At 39.1% G+C, this 13335-nt stretch overlaps 1 protein-coding gene across 2 annotated transcripts in view; it reads right to left on the reverse strand.

Annotated features, from left to right (window-relative positions):
• The window catches only part of LOC126282127 (protein mesh), a 272702-nt gene that overhangs the window by 50192 nt on the left and 209175 nt on the right, over positions 1–13335 (reverse strand). For both annotated transcript variants that reach the window (XM_049981598.1, XM_049981597.1), the window contains exon 16: positions 10979–11114. In XM_049981598.1, the coding sequence (XP_049837555.1) occupies positions 10979–11114 (136 nt within the window). The remainder of the gene's footprint in view (positions 1–10978; positions 11115–13335) is intronic.

The raw sequence follows: 13335 nt of genomic DNA on the forward strand, positions 1-13335 counted from the left end.
GAAGTGAATCTAATGAGCTAGAATCTCTGGCTACTAGTGGTATAACAGAAGTAACAAAATTCTTCAAAGATCAGGGACTCAAGGTGAATATCACCAAATCTCAACTACTGGCATTTAAAACAGGCAGTTCTCACCACAACAATATGAATAGTGCTTGTAATATCTCTGCAACAGAAAATGGTAACTGTAAATTCCTGGGTGTGTATGTTGATGAAAATTTGCGGTGGACATACCACATTAATTTTGTATGTGGAAAAGTCAGTAGTGCCATATATCTCCTCAGCCAGCTTGCAAAGATAGTTCCTAGCCAAGCATTGAAATTAGTATATTATGGAACACTTTACCCCTTTCACAATTACAGAATTGAACTATGGGGCTGTGCGGCTGATGCACATTTAAAAGGAATACTACTACTACAGAAAACAGCAATAAGACACCTACATGGGATGGGACACAGAGATTCATGTCGCGAAGTGTTTGTGCAGCACAAATATCTGACGATATATTCTCTGTACATCTTCAAAATAGTTGTATTTTTTATAAGTCAACCAACAGAAGCTATCAAGGGCAGTGATGTACATGATCACAACACTAGAACAAAGTGTTACTAGTTTCCATAACAGAACAATGTTAACAATGACTGATAGACGTCCTTATATCAGTGGCTTGATTTGGTATAACACACTACCAAATGCTCTAAGAACATACACGGGAAATGTTTTTAAAACAAAATTAAAATCTTTTCTAATAGAAAAATGTTTATATTTTTTCAACGAATTTTAAAATAGTGATTGTAACACGAGGCATTGGCATGTCAGTTGTAATGTGATAAATGTAAAAAATAGACATAGGAAGCAACAGCTACAGAATATAGTGTATTTTATATAAGTGTAAATATAACCATAGTTTTAAGTCTGACGTTTGCAATAGCCATCATTACGATGGCTCCTCGCAAAGAAAATGTAAATAAATAAATAAAAACATTCACTGATAACATCTTTGCTATCTGGATCAAAGGTGAGGACACCCTATCCATATTCCTTCAAAACCTCAACAACTTCTATCCCATTTGCTTCATCTGGTCCTACTCAACCCAACAAGCCACCTTCCTAGAAGTTGACTTCCACCTCAAAGATGGCCACATCAGTACCTCAACAGCTGCCACCCATTCCAAACCAAGAAGTCCCTTTCATACAGCCTAGCCACCTATGGTCATTGTATCTGCAGTGACTAGCAGTCTCTCTCGAAATATACCGAGGGTCTCACTGGAGCCTTCACTGACCATAATTATCCTCCCAACCTTGTACAAAAACAGATCTCCCATGCTTTACTTTCCCAGTCTCCCACCACCTCCCAAAGTCCCACTGTCTGGCCACAGAGGAGCATTCCCCTCACAAATCAGTATCACCAAAGACTGGAGCAACTGAATTACATTATCTGCCCTGAAATGAGAAATGTCCTTCCCATTATCCTTCCCACCCTCCCACAGTGGTATTCTGTCGTCCACTGAACCTACACAATGGACTTGTCCATTCTTACACAATCCCAGCTCCCAATCCCTTACCTAATGACTCAAGCTCCTGTAATAGACCTAGATGCAGGACCTGTCCCATACATCCTCCCACCACCACCTACTCCAGTCCTGTCACTAACATCACCTATCCCATTAAAGGCAGAACTACCTGTAAAACCAGTCGTGTTATTTACAAGCTAAGCTGCAACCAATGTGCTGCATTCTATGTAGGCATGACAACCAACAAGTTGTCTGTCAGCATGAATGGCCACTGACAAACTGTGGCCAAGGAACAAGTGGACCACCCTGTTGCTCAACACGCTGCCAAACATGATATCCTTCATTTCAATAACTGCTTCACAGCGTGTGCCATATGGATCCATCCCACCAACACCAGCCAGATTTTCTGAATTACACAGGTGGGGAACTTTCCCTGCAATACATCTTACGTTCCCGTAACCCTTCTGTCCTCAACCTTCATTAGTCACTCCCTAACCCATCCAGCCCCTACCATGTTCCCATTCCAGCACTACACAGCCGTCATTCCACCATTGTACTCAGTTTTTCTCCTTTTCCGCTCCCCCTCCCACCTCTCCCCTGCCCACAGTCTAACCTGCAGCACTTCTTTGTCCGCCACCCTCAAGATACTATTCCTCCCCCTCCTCGCTCTAGCTTCCTCCTTACCCCCACCCAGTAACCATTCCCATCATGCACTGGAGCTGTTGCTTGCAGTGTGGCTTCAGCTGCCTGAGACTGCAGTCGTGTGTGTGTGTGCGAGTGTGTGTGTGTGTGTGTGTGTGTGTGTGTGTGTGTGTGTGTGATAGCTATAATTGTGTCTTTCTTGTTGTGCCTATCTGTGACACAGAAGTAGTATTTCATAATAATTCCTTTATAGCAGTAAGTATATACACAGCACCTTCAGAAAACTTTATCCTCTTCATACAAAATCTGGAAAAAAAAACAACAAAATGGTGGTTGCTGATGATTTAATGTTGATTTATTGAAAACCATTGTCAGTCAACAATTATTGAATCAGTAATGCTGTCATTCAATTTAATTCCTATGTGAACTTCACAACTAGGGTATGCAAATGCTCTGAGACTACTCAATATAATATATTAAAAACAAACATTCCAAGACTTACAAGCGGGAAAGCACCGGTAGATAGGCACAATAAATAAAACGCACAAACACACACACAGAAATTCGAGCTTTCGCAACCGGCGGCTGCTTCGTCAGGAAAGAGGGAAGGAAAAGGAAAGATGAAAGGATGTGGGTTTTAAGGGAGAGGGTAAGGAGTCATTCCAATCCATATATGTCTGCTTGTGTCTGTGTATGTGTGGATGGATATGTGTGTGTGTGTGTGTGTGTGTGTGTGTGTGTGTGTGTGTGTGTGTGTGTGTGTGAGCGCGAGTATATACCTATCCTTTTTTCCCCCTAAGGTAAGTCTTTCCGCTCCCGGGATTGGAATGACTCCTTACCCTCTCCCTTAAAACCCACATCCTTTCATCTTTCCTTTTCCTTCCCTCTTTCCTGATGAAGCAGCCGCCGGCTGCGAAAGCTGGTAATTCTGTGTGTGTGTTTGTGCGTTTTATTTATTGTGCCTATCTACCGGCACTTTCCCGCTTGGTAAGTCTTGGAATCTTTGTTTTTAATATAATTTTTCCATGTGGAAGTTTCTTTCTATTTTATTTATAATATAATATATTTGTGGACAAGTCTAGGGAAAAAAGTCATATCCGAAAGTAAATAGTAAATGGACTTTCTGATCATGACATGCAGCAATTATGTTAAATGTTGAAACTTCTCTGGACATAAAATCTATTAAACAGGAGTACAGGAGGGTAATAAATGAATCAAAACCTGAGAATTTTAGGAGACTACTCAAAGACATGAACTGAGTAGATGTTTACAATACTTATGACTCAAATGTAAAATACAAAGCATGCATTAAAAAAGTTACTTCCTTATATGAAAACTGTTTTCCCCAAAAGGTAACTCAAATCAAACAGAGGTCTATAAATAACCCTTGGGATACACAAGGAATAAAAGTATCATGTTGGGCAAAAAGGAAACTGTGTCAGCTATTTAGGAGCATTTCTGATGGTAGCACTGTAATGTGTTACAAAGAATACTGACAATATTTAAGCACATAATCTAGAAATCTAAGCAGCTTTATTATGAGAAAACAATCATTACATCCTGAAAGAAATTAAAAACTACTTAGGTTGGAACATAAAAAGTGGCAACATTGCTGTGGAGACACTATGCAATGGAATCTATTATTGTCACCGATAGCACACGTTGTTGACATACCGACCTTACCGCCGAGCAAATGGATTCGCCTGGCCCATGTCAGCAGCGTAAACACAATCGAGGGAAATGCAGTCACTTGTGAGCAATCTGTCTAATGTAACAGTGTCACTATGTTTTCAAACAATGGAGTTGGAGTGAGATTGAATTTGCCAGAGGTTGTACAGCATGACAGTGTCATCAAGGTCTTCAAGAGGCATGCGAGGAGTCGGTATTGCCGTACAGAACAGTGGCACATTGGGTAAAAGCCTTAAACAAAGGTCGGCAAACTGTGGCAGACATCCATCGGGCAGGTTGTCCTAGTGTCTCTGAAGAAGTGCATGATGTTGCTGTGCTAGTGGACAGTGATTGATGCCATACAATTTGTGAGCTCACCCACGAAATCGGATCAGCGCATACGACTGTGCTTTGCATCCTGGAGGAATGCCTGGGCACGTGAAAAACTGCATCACGGTGGGTTCTGCATGACTTGACAGAAATGCAGAAATGGATGTGTTACGACACTGCTCAGACGCACTTGGAGTGCTATGAGCACAAAGGGGAGGTTTTCTTATGCCATATCATAACACTAGATGAGACATGGACCACATCATAAGAGCCAAAACTGAAACGCCAATCCAATGAATGGCATCATTATGGGTCACCGTGGAAGTCAAAACTGCATCAGAGACACAGTATGGTGAAAGTTATGGTGATTCTAATGTACGACTGTGATGGTGTTATCCGAACGCATTACATTCCTCCACAGCAGACTGTCAATGCACAGTGTTACTGTTCATTATTGGAGTATCACCTACGACCAGCTTTGTGAAAGAAGCAGCAACACTTTCTGTGCAATGCGCAGGTGCACACAGTGCAAGCTGTGGCTGCTCTGTTTGGTCAATGGGACTGGGAAGTACTGTACCATCCACCATGCTCCCCAGACGTAAGTCCTTGTGATTTTGATTTGATTCCAAAGATGGAGGAACTATTTCATGGAGTCACTTCAGAACTGTTCCCGAGATTCGACAGGCAGTAGACCGCTCCATTCGCACCATCAACAGAACAGGCTCTGCTAACGATATACTACGCCTTCCACATCACTGGCAACGAGTTCTACACAATGTTGGTGACTGCTTTGAAGGGCAGTAACAGGTGCCAACATATAACTCTTTTGTATCAGTTGTGAATAAATAGTTGCCACTATTTAAGTTCCAGCCCTCGTATATGGGATACAGTGAAGACAGAGACAGATGGAGCCAGAGAGGAAGAGGAACAGGTAGCTCTAAAAATGAATGAGGAATCGTTAACAAGTGCATGTAGTATTTGCAAACCTCTCAAACAAGTACTTTGTTTCTTTTACTGGAAGATTAGGCTTATCAGGTCTAGGAAACAGTGCAATAGAATATGAGAGGCCAGTCTCTAAAAATAACTTCAGTAAAATGGAAATGACACTGTTCCCAAGAAGTAGTATCCATCATAAAACTATTAAAATCTAGTGGTTATGACAACATCTCAATGAAGTTAATCAAAGAATGTTTGTGTGAGTTGAGTTCTGTCTTAAATTATTTGTGTAACCAGTCTCTTATCAGCAGAACAGTTTCAGACTGTCTAAAATATGCTGAAGTTAATTTTCTCTATGAGAAGGGGGATAAAGAGATACTGTCAAACCATCAATCAATTACACTTTTGCTGGCTGTTTCATAAATATTTGAAAAGGTCTTCAGGTTCTGATACAGAAAAGACTGTTTACACATCCAGTGAGTGTATTTCATTCATTTGATAACAAATTAGAGGCAACTGGCATTTTCTGTGACCTTTGATTTTGTTAATCACAACATTTTCTTACATAAACCAAAATATTATGTTGGTACCGGCTGTGCTAACTAACAGGAAATAAAGTGTGCCATTGCAAAATACCTGTGGAGTAAGCAACAAGTCCTCATCTGACTGGGAATTAATTACATATTGTGTTCCTCAAGATTCCATCTTAACTCTGTTGCTTTTTCTTGTGTACAGTAATGATCTCTTGTCTGTTACATTACCAGATAAAAAGTTTGTTTTGTTTACAGATGATACAAATATTGCAATAAACAGAAAGTCAGGTACAGATTTAGGAATGACTGTTAATCAAATTTTCATTGACATTAATAAATTGCAAAACTAATTCACTGTCTTTAAACTTGAAGAAGGCCCACCATATAAGGTTCAGAACTTGTAAAAGATTTCCTTTCAGCATGTGTATAACATACGAAGATCTGTGCATACATTAGGTTAACAGTGCTAAATTTCTGGCATTACAGCTTGATAATAAATTCAGTTGGGTACGGCATACCACAGAGTTGCTGAAGCACCTAAACAAGTCTGCATTTGCAATGTTAATGATGTCAGATGTAGGAGATATAAATACAAAAAAAAAAAACAACCTTCCATACTTTGCTTACTTTCATTGTATTATGTCATATGGGCTCATATTCTTGTGTAACTTGTCAAACCAAGCAAAAGCTTTTAGAGTACAAAAGTGTGCAATAACATTCAAAAACATAATATAGAAACCTGTTCAAGGACAAGGACATTCTAACCACTGCTTCTCAGATATTTATTCTTCAATGAAATTTGTTGCAAATAATATGTCTCTATTTCCAGCCAATAGCTCAATTACATAGTAGCAGCACTAGGAATAAGAACCATCTACATCAAAAATTAAAATCACTTATCTTGGTCCAAAAAGGGGTCCAATATGCAGGAACACACATTCTCAATAAATTGCCAGCGACCATTAAAGACTTGGTTTCAAATAAACTGCAGTTTAAATAAATTCTGAAAGAGTTTTTGGTAGGCCGTTCCTTCTGCACTGTAGGTGAATATCTTAACAGGGACTGTTAGACCAGCTTAAGTAAAAATGTCCATTGGATTTCAGTATTGACAGCACTTGGTCACAACAGTCAAGATTAAGTATTTACAGCATGATAAATTTGTTAAAAATGCATAATTATGTTTCATTCTGACAGTGTATTAATTCTGTTAATATTAGCAGTTCCTACTTACTGTAATGTACTGACCTATTTTGATAATCCCCTGATAAATGATTAAAGAAGTGAGAATTATATGAAAAAAAGTGACTGGTTGCATATTACAGTATACTTAAATAAGTCAACAATTTAAATCACAGTTCTAGTTCGCTATCCAGGATGGGTATAATGAAATTCTCTTTTGTACAGATAAATATTACATATCAGTTTACCTAGCTATGCTGTCTGATTTGTGAGTTTATTATTTATGCAGCATCTTAATGTATTTAGCAAACAGTTATCATTTCTATAAGCTGTGTGATATTATTAAATGAATGAAAAGACTTTATTTACTTTGCAATTGTCCTGCAAACATAATTCATTCAGTCCAGAGAGTTTGTAGAGCTATAAAATGAATATGATGCAAAACTGAAGTCATGGACATACAAGTAGAAGATTTTAGGAACTTAATGACACTAGGGCTCCATGTTGAGAAACTGTCTGTATATCTCCTGACCCTACACTTCCATCTGTACTGTTTATGAGTTTCATAGGTAGAGAGATTGCATAAATCAATAGCATTAATGTTGTCATGGATTATGTTGTGGTTTTTTGAAACAGTCAGGTTACAACACTTTGTAGTGTAGCAGAAGGGTGCAAGACAAAAGCTGATCAACAACGAAACGCCACTTAAGACGGGGTTGTCAGCTATGATATGCCAGTTACAATGAGGCAGCTCCATGGGTGCTTGAAAGCACAAATATTGGGAATGCATTCTGGGATGATTTTGCTAAATGGGGACAAACTGCAGGAAACAATTCCTGAGAGGACAAGGAGCAAAAAATTTCACGTCGACAAATGGCTGTAAATGTGTTCCAACGGAGGTACTCATACTCAGTAACCAAAAGCACACAGGAGCGCACACCATGCAAGTGTGAATGTTCTGTCTATACTTATGTTTGTGTTCCATGCTCATGAGGACAGTAATGTTGTCCACGATAGTAGCGCACTCACACATCAGTATTAGAGACATCTGCTTCACTGCTGTTGCTGACTCATTCCGATGTGAACATGTGTCTTGTAGAGCAGTGCCAAGAGATGATGGTCTGGTATACCAACCAGAGACAAGCCAACAAACTCCTTACATACAAACAGGCAAATGGCAATCGGTGCATGGCAATGCAGCTGGATTACGAGATGCATCCTTGCCGATAGCAACTGCACAATAAACTTTTGGCAACAGTGTTTCATCATTTGTGTGAAGCTGGCACGTTTACAGGAATGGGTAACCATGAAAGGTGAGTAAGCCCAGTAAATACACAGGTCCTGGAGGAACAGGTGTGGAACACTATAGTATATGATGGCAGCATCAGCACCAGGCACTAGGTCTGCTAGCACAGGGTAAGCCAAACGGTTGTATGGATGGATCTTTCTCCACGACAAGGGCCACAATCTACACCACTTCCAAGCTTTGTTGTAGGTTTTATATATGGACAAGAAAAAAAATTCCCAGATTTTACCTGGATTTCTGAGTTAAAAATACACTGTACCCCTTATGATTTCCCTGACCACTACAAATTGTGAAGCTCTGCCAAACCCTCTTCTGATGATCTCAACCTCTGTGTCTAGTGACTAACCCAAGTAAAAATATATGAGGTTTGCCCAGAAATTACTGCATCACATTTTTTTTCCTTCAACAGTTCTTTATTGAACATAATGAGAATTACACACAAAAAGGAATGGTATTTTGTCTACACACCCCATTTTTCCATGTAATCTCCATCCTGTTCTATGGCCTATCTCCAGTGCAAAACAAGAGCCTGTATTCCCTGTCGGTGCCAATCCTTGTCCTGGTTCTCACTGTGTGAATCACCTCCTCATCCTCCACAAAATGTCTTCCATGAATGGCATCCTTTAGTGGCCCAAACAAGTGGAAGTCCGAGGTGGATATGTCAGGTGTGACAGCCACAGATGATCTCCCTGACTGATACAAATCATGGAGCTCTGCCGAACCACCTTCTAATGATCTCACTCTCTGTGCCCAGTGACTAACTGTACTTCTGTCAACAGCAGATGCCCCACAGATATTGCACAAGTGTTTGTGAATATCCCCCAGAGTTTCTTTCTCTGCAGTGAGAAATTCAGTGACGGCATGTTGCTTGCAACATATATCACATGCAGAGACCATTTTAAAACTGTCCTGCAGCTAAGCTATCTGTTGGAAGTGATGGAAACTGTACACACTCAGGAGACTTCAAATAATACATAGGTAACTTTTTGCATTTGTAGCATTGTTTTCCGCTGAGAAAAAAATGTGGTGCATTACTTTCTGGGCAACCCTCGTATTATATCCTAGGTGAAAGCACATTTTTTTCTGTTTTGAGTTCTTTCCCTTGGAGCTGTAAAATTTATTTGTTCTTTTAATTGTAAAGGTTTTAGAACTTTCTGGTACTTCAGGAAATGGAACCCAGCAAAAAATAACACATTTTTGAAAGATCTTTGATACACAGCAATATGTACATGGGACATTTTTGTATTGCAAAAATATAAATTCCACCAAATAAAGCACAGCAGCTTCTGAAGCACTGAAATCAAGATTGCAATGCACTTTGGCAGCCAATCATAACTAATATCATGTTATCTTGCTAGCCAATGACATCAGATATTAAAAGCATAGCACATGTGATGTAGTCAGCAAAAGCAAACAAATAGGAAAAGTTAATGGTTTAAATTTATATAAAAACAGAAAATAATATAATAATGATCTTTCTCCGCATGTGTTACCCTTTACGATACATCAAACACAAATGTGCCAGTAAAATTTTAAATAGTGGCATAAATGGCTGGTTTTCTGGGCCCGAAATTTTTTAAGTGGTTGGTACTCCAGGTGTTAAATTTTAAATGACCGTCAAATGTGACTTAAGTAATTTAGGAAGGAAATGTACTTTGAAAGTAACACTTCTCAAATGACCATCTACAATAATTCCTGTGACCTGTTAGAAATGTGAACAGCCACGACATAATGCTCATCAAAAGCAGTTTATTGCTTTAAAGTATTGCATAACCTTCTTTTTAAAACCTTTGACACATTTTGCTGTCAGAATATGCTTGTATGTGCACTGTGTTTTGTTGTTGTAAATGGCACATTTTCTTTGCAAGTAAAGTTTTGCTTTGGTGTTATTCTCTTGTTTGTTTTATTGCTGCACTACTATTCTGCAGCAATGGTTTTGTTGCTGGTTCATCACAAAGGACATCACAGTGTTGGGATTTCTGTCATCCACCCAACTCATAGATGATGCTATCTTCACAAGAAGTAGTACTGCCAAGCTTTACAATACCCACCTGTGGGCTATAGGGTATCCAATGGTATGGTGGTGGTAAAGTCAGCAGTGGTTCAACCTAAGTGTATGAGTGAGCATTACTGGTGACCAATATATGGAAACAGTCATCCTGCCATGCCTCACAGGCAATGCATATCTGCATTTCCTGGCAGTGACTCTGCCTCCCCTATTGGAAGATATGCCTTTGGTGGTACAAATGATAATGTGGCTGCTACATGATTGTGCTCCAGTTCACTTCTGCATCTTCATGCAGAGTCATGTTGATAACATCTAGCCTGGTTGATGGTTTGGATGAAATGGTCCAGTCACCTGGCCCGCCGAGTGACCGCACCTCAACCCTTTAGGTTTCTACCCATCGGGGCACTTGAAAGAAGTCATTACTGTGGAACACATCCCAGTGTGCAGACACTGGAATTAGGCATTGATGCTGCCTGTGATGTCATTCTGGTGCAGGATGGCACATCTGAAAGTGTGCAGGTTGTGGTCGTGCAAGCTGAGAGTTTGTCTAGATCTGGTCTCATCACAGCACAGCATGCACTTGATTGTACTGTGCAGGCATGATGAGTCTATTAAACACACTGTATAATAAACGACATACATTTCTGGCTGTACGTCCAAATGACCTTCTTTGCTCCTTCTCTACTGCGGGATCATTACCTGCAGTTTGTCCACATTTAGTAATATTACTGTGCATATGTAATTTCATTGTACAGTCAAGCATTACATCCTTATTTTGTGTGTGTGTGTGTGTGTGTTTCTTTGTTTGTTTATACAGTAGTCCCATTTACTCACATAGCTAGTAAAATATTGTGGAAACTCACATTTAATTCCAAAGTCCTTGTGCACCCTTTCAAAGTTATTGATATTTGTGCTTGGATTTACAACCAGGCCATCAGGCAATGTGAATTCATCTTCTACATCAAAACTCCAATTTCCCAGAAGCCCACGGGTCTGATTCTGCAATCATAAAATCAATAAGTTATTGAAATATTTAAATTAATGTGAAGCAGCTAATGACTATTTCTCATACAGTTCAAAATATTTATATAAAGTTAGAAACAATTTGTACATGCCACATGATTGTTGCAGTACATACATGGAAAAGTCAGAAGATAATAAAGGCAATTATGGATATTATAGCTTGTTCAAAAGTACTTTAGAGTTGACTACTGTGATGAAGTAGTAGGGGAAAAGCCCACGTGGGAAGTATAGCATACATTATGCCAATCTCACAGCACCTACAGCCACAGCAGACACATGAGGTTATCAAACTTTTACCCCCACCACCACAACACTTCTCACTTGCACTATGCTTTAGTTTGAGGCAGCCAGGTGTCCCACAACATGAGTTTTTTTTTCCATTTATATGGTTCCATGATTTATTATCTTATTTGTTTTGTTGTTATTTAGTGTAGTACTAAACAATGTCAGAAAGAAAGTAATGAGTGGAAAAGTTTGATGTCATTCTCTTGGGCACGGGATTCTCATACAAGGTCAGTCAAGAGAAATATTTTGCATGTTACTTGACTATTTTCAGACTGAAAACTCAGTGGCGGCTGGCTGCTCTCCATTAACAAGGTACTCAAAGGGGCTGCAGAAGCTTTGAATATAAACAGAAATATTTTTATGGAGCTTGGTAAGGAAATATTCACAAAAGATAATGGATCTGGAAAAACATCAAAGCTTGAAACTCTGGGAAGGAATCAGTGTAGGAATAAATGAATTACCAATATAGATTGATATGCTGAAGAAGTGATTTGTGTCATTTCATTATTATTCTCATAGAAAGGAACATCCTACACATGGCAAGTTATAGGTTGTTCTTAAAGAATAAGGTCTCTTTCAGGGCAATCATACATTATTATTCACAGTTTTGCACTACCTAGGATAACGCTGTGGGTATTTCTGTGGCTGTCAGGTGTTATCAAGAGCGCGTATATGGCTGTAAGGCAATACTGATTTTTAAGGCAGATCTATGGCCTGAATATTGAAGAAGTGGTGTGACTTGAAAAAATGTTGGTCTATTCTCATCAAGTTGTCAAGCAGGGCTGGACAGATGATACAGGTACAGGAACAATGTCAATACTTTCCATCAAAATGGATAATGGGGTGGGAGTTGGCCAAGCTCGGTGTGTAGGAGAGGAATAGTGGATATTGGTGTGGTTCATTTGGGAGTTGGAGCTGTACAGGAATAAAAACATCAATTTTGAGGTAGTTTAGGAGAAAGTAGTAATAGCTTTTTGAGATGAACTCTGTTGTTGCAATTTTCTCTTGGCTTTGCAGATGATAAAATCCAAGGAAACATGAGGGGAAGATAACTGCACGATTTTATAGAAGGAGATAAGTCGGTTGGAGTGGCAATTGGCGGACGAGATATTTAGTTACAGATTTGTTAGGTAGGTGCAAGAGATTGCTGTATTTCAAACTGTAAAATGGGCTGTTGAAGAGTTGAATCACATCTAGAAAGAGGGCTTTTGATGTTAGGCTTTTGGGGGGTAACTTCCAGAGACAAGCAGGTTTCAAGACACAGAATGTGAGACCTTAGTTTAGACAGTGCAAAAGCATGTTGTTGAAAGGACCAAACATAATATGTGATAGGATTCATTATTGCCTATGAGAAGAGTCTGAAGTATTAGAAGCAGAGCACAAAAATTAGAAAAAGAGGAAGACAAGGAAGGAAAAAAATAGGGCAAACTGAACAAAATGTAGAACAGTTCAAAGAAAATCATGAGAACATACAATTAATAAGACAAAGTAATGAGGAGGTGAGAAGAGCTGAGAGTTTCTCATGAGAAAACTGGAAAATGTGATAGGAAAATATTACAACAATAAATCATGATTCAGAAAGCTCATTAAAAAGAAGTGAAAATGACAAAAGCTTCTAGACAGGGTAAACTGAGGAGGCAAGTCATTAGAGAAAATGGAATCTGCTATATTGGAAAAATAAAGTAATGCAGGAGATGCCAGTAACAGTTGTTCAGTGTAGTTTGGCAGAAAACAAACCCACAAAAAATTTTAAAGAATTGCACAGAAGCAAGACAAGTGGCTTGAAGGAAAAATGGGTTAATTCCACAACTAAATCAACAAAAGAATATCTGCATTCATCACAGTTTGGCAAAAAACAAACACACCAAAAATGTGAATTGCATAGAAGCAAGGTAAGACATGAGCAGGATAA

This window comes from Schistocerca gregaria, chromosome 7, assembly GCF_023897955.1.
Source record: "Schistocerca gregaria isolate iqSchGreg1 chromosome 7, iqSchGreg1.2, whole genome shotgun sequence".
Lineage (NCBI taxonomy): Eukaryota > Metazoa > Arthropoda > Insecta > Orthoptera > Acrididae > Schistocerca > Schistocerca gregaria.